The sequence below is a fragment of the Nansenia antarctica genome (genome assembly GCF_963989245.1).
Source record: "Nansenia antarctica genome assembly, chromosome: 8".
In the NCBI taxonomy this organism is placed as follows: domain Eukaryota; kingdom Metazoa; phylum Chordata; class Actinopteri; order Argentiniformes; family Microstomatidae; genus Nansenia; species Nansenia antarctica.
The window spans coordinates 55,553,002-55,556,798 of NC_137678.1; the positions used below are offsets into that span (position 1 = coordinate 55,553,002).

The 3,797-nt window shown below is 51.4% G+C and overlaps 2 protein-coding genes across 2 annotated transcripts in view; both read right to left on the reverse strand.

Annotated features, from left to right (window-relative positions):
- Positions 1-1,391: 1,391 nt before the first annotated feature.
- Positions 1,392-3,032, reverse strand: LOC308164431 (zinc finger MYND domain-containing protein 10-like; the record flags this gene model as incomplete). Its single annotated transcript, XM_080538532.1, has 3 exons — positions 1,392-2,039; positions 2,728-2,957; positions 3,011-3,032. The coding sequence occupies 3 exons, from the start codon at positions 3,030-3,032 to the stop codon at positions 1,392-1,394; spliced, it is 900 nt and encodes a 299-aa protein (XP_080394658.1).
- A 348-nt stretch (positions 3,033-3,380) lies between these two features.
- LOC308164433 (zinc finger MYND domain-containing protein 10-like) overlaps positions 3,381-3,797 on the reverse strand; it is a gene marked incomplete at both ends in the record, with an annotated part of 1,033 nt that continues 616 nt past the window's right edge. Inside the window, one exon of the mRNA XM_080538534.1 lies at positions 3,381-3,797. This exon is cut by the window's right edge and continues 231 nt beyond it. Within this exon, the coding sequence (XP_080394660.1) occupies positions 3,381-3,797 (417 nt within the window).

Consider the following 3,797-nt stretch of genomic DNA (forward strand, 5'->3'; position numbering starts at 1 on the left):
CCAGATCAGACATTACTGTGTGGCGAAATATACCATAATCTTTCCTAAGTAGTGACAACACAAAGATAATTCTAAATTCCTGTGGCAGGAGAGATTATCAGAGGGGCAGAGTTTCTACCACCATCATTAGTACAGGCGCTGAAGTATGGATAGAGTTCCTCAGTGAAGGTGCAGCTGTATCAGAAATGGGAGCTGTGATTGAAGGCGGTCCACTGTTGTTATGGAGACACCTTTACACATGGAGATGTCAAGCGTCCGCAATCTCTTACAGTGTTGGACGAGTATGGAGAGAGACCTGTGGAGACATCAGTTCATAGCCATCAGCTGTTGATAAGCAAACGACAGGTCAAGCTTACTGAAAACCTTACCCCCGGCTAGGGTGGCAAACAGATCCTCGACGTTTGGCAGTGGGTATTCTTCCTTCAGCTGGCAGGCGACCTTGTGTTTGGCCCAATGCGTCACCTGGCATACCCTGTGGCAGTACCATTCTCCCTGGCAGCGGGAGCATCTCTTCAAAGCCTCCTTCCCACAAGCTGCACACCTGGGCTTCTCAGGAAGCAGACTCTCCATCACATCCAGGTTATAGGTCTGGGCCAACCTGCAGGCTTGCTGTCTCAGGTCACTCTCAGAGGGGTTGAATGTCTCCTTCACCTGGTACTTGGCAATAGCCTTCCACTTCCCAGAATTCTCACCAACAATGTTGTTCCACATCTCTGGAATCTGTTCCAAGATTAGGTCCTTTTTCGGAGGGGCGAGGTCTGCGACGGAGAGGTGACTGAGGAAGCGCTGGAGCTCCACCAGGTTGGGAAGCTGGTCGATCAAAACCTCTGTCAGGAAACCCCGTAGCTTCATCAGTTGGTTCTTGTTGTAGTTGTGGAAGTCGTACTTCCTCTGGCAGTCTTCCTTCAGCAGCAGGTTCTACAGAGCGATCCACACCTGGGCGTTTATTGTGACCTTGTAGAAATGCACTATGCATCATGAAGTCATATCTTCTTATGAGGCTGAAGAGGCTATATCTTACATTGCTGCTGCATATTCACCATCTCTAACAGATACACTGATAACACACATTATATGATAACAAACCAGATCAGACATTACTGTGTGGCGAAATATACCATAATCTTTCCTAAGTAGTGACAACACAAAGATAATTCTAAATTCATGTGGCATGAGAGATTATCAGAGGGGCAGAGTTTCTACCACCATCATTAGTACAGGCGCTGAAGTATGGATAGAGTTCCTCAGTGAAGGTGCAGCTGTATCAGAAATGGGAGCTGTGATTGAAGGCGGTCCACTGTTGTTATGGAGACACCTTTACACATGGAGATGTCAAGCGTCCGCAATCTCTTACAGTGTTGGACGAGTATGGAGAGAGACCTGTGGAGACATCAGTTCATAGCCATCAGCTGTTGATAAGCAAACGACAGGTCAAGCTTACTGAAAACCTTACCCCCGGCTAGGGTGGCAAACAGATCCTCGACGTTTGGCAGTGGGTATTCTTCCTTCAGCTGGCAGGCGACCTTGTGTTTGGCCCAATGCGTCACCTGGCATACCCTGTGGCAGTACCATTCTCCCTGGCAGCGGGAGCATCTCTTCAAAGCCTCCTTCCCACAAGCTGCACACCTGGGCTTCTCAGGAAGCAGACTCTCCATCACATCCAGGTTATAGGTCTGGGCCAACCTGCAGGCTTGCTGTCTCAGGTCACTCTCAGAGGGGTTGAATGTCTCCTTCACCTGGTACTTGGCAATAGCCTTCCACTTCCCAGAATTCTCACCAACAATGTTGTTCCACATCTCTGGAATCTGTTCCAAGATTAGGTCCTTTTTCGGAGGGGCGAGGTCTGCGACGGAGAGGTGACTGAGGAAGCGCTGGAGCTCCACCAGGTTGGGAAGCTGGTCGATCAAAACCTCTGTCAGGAAACCCCGTAGCTTCATCAGTTGGTTCTTGTTGTAGTTGTGGAAGTCGTACTTCCTCTGGCAGTCTTCCTTCAGCAGCAGGTTGTACAGAGCGATCCACACCTGGGCGTTTATTGTGACCTTGTAGAAATGCACTATGCATCATGAAGTCATATCTTCTTATATCTTCTCAGTATCATATATGGGAAGCTGGTCACCACCTCGGGCCTTCGCAATGCTTTGTTTTAATTAAACAGTCGGATTCCCCTGGTCCGCACCAGTTCTAAGTCAGCTGCTAGGCGCCGGCCGAGGCGACCCAGCGGGACCCCGCGCGAACGGGTCCGATGGGCACCGTAGCTGAAGAGATCCGCGAGAAGGGCCCGGCGCGCGTCCAGAGTCGCCGCCGCCACCCCGACCCCGCGCCACCCCGCCTTCGACGTGGCCGCAAGCCCGCCCCAAGACACCCCCGCCAGAAGCCCCACCGAAGCAGGACGACCGACAGAGGCACCCCGAGACAGGCCGCCACCATGCCTCCGACGGGAGCGCAGGGAGGACGACGGAGCAACTGCTCCCCCAGCCGCGGCACGTGCCCTGCCCCGCTTCGCACTCCAGCCCGACCGACCCAGCCCTTAGAGCCAATCCTTATCCCGAAGTTACGGATCTGACTTGCCGACTTCCCTTACCTACATTGTTCTAACATGCCAGAGGCTGTTCACCTTGGAGCCTTGGTGGTGGCAGTATCAGCCTTGGTGGTGGCAGAAGCAGCCTTGGTGGTGGCAGTATCAGCCTTGGTGGTGGCAGTATCAGCCTTGGTGGTGGCAGAAGCAGCCTTTGTGGTGGCAGAAGCAGCCTTGGTGGTGGCAGTATCAGCCTTGGTGGTGGCAGTATCAGCCTGGTCAAGCTGGTCGATCAAAACCTCTGCCAGGAAACCCCGTAGCTTCATCAGTTGGTTCTTGTTGTAGTTGTGGAAGTCGTACTTCCTCTGGCAGTCTTCCTTCAGCAGCAGGTTGTACAGAGCGATCCACACCTGGGCGTTTATTGTGACCTTGTAGAAATGCACTATGCATCATGAAGTCATATCTTCTTATGAGGCTGAAGAGGCTATATCTTACATTGCTGCTGCATATTCACCATCTCTAACAGATACACTGATAACACACATTATATGATAACAAACCAGATCAGACATTACTGTGTGGCGAAATATACCATAATCTTTCCTAAGTAGTGACAACACAAAGATAATTCTAAATTCCTGTGGCAGGAGAGATTATCAGAGGGGCAGAGTTTCTACCACCATCATTAGTACAGGCGCTGAAGTATGGATAGAGTTCCTCAGTGAAGGTGCAGCTGTATCAGAAATGGGAGCTGTGATTGAAGGCGGTCCACTGTTGTTATGGAGACACCTTTACACATGGAGATGTCAAGCGTCCGCAATCTCTTACAGTGTTGGACGAGTATGGAGAGAGACCTGTGGAGACATCAGTTCATAGCCATCAGCTGTTGATAAGCAAACGACAGGTCAAGCTTACTGAAAACCTTACCCCCGGCTAGGGTGGCAAACAGATCCTCGACGTTTGGCAGCGGGTATTCTTCCTTCAGCTGGCAGGCGACCTTGTGTTTGGCCCAATGCGTCACCTGGCATACCCTGTGGCAGTACCATTCTCCCTGGCAGCGGGAGCATCTCTTCAAAGCCTCCTTCCCACAAGCTGCACACCTGGGCTTCTCAGGAAGCAGACTCTCCATCACATCCAGGTTATAGGTCTGGGCCAACCTGCAGGCTTGCTGTCTCAGGTCACTCTCAGAGGGGTTGAATGTCTCCTTCACCTGGTACTTGGCAATAGCCTTCCACTTCCCAGAATTCTCACCAACAATGTTGTTCCACATCTCTGGAATCTG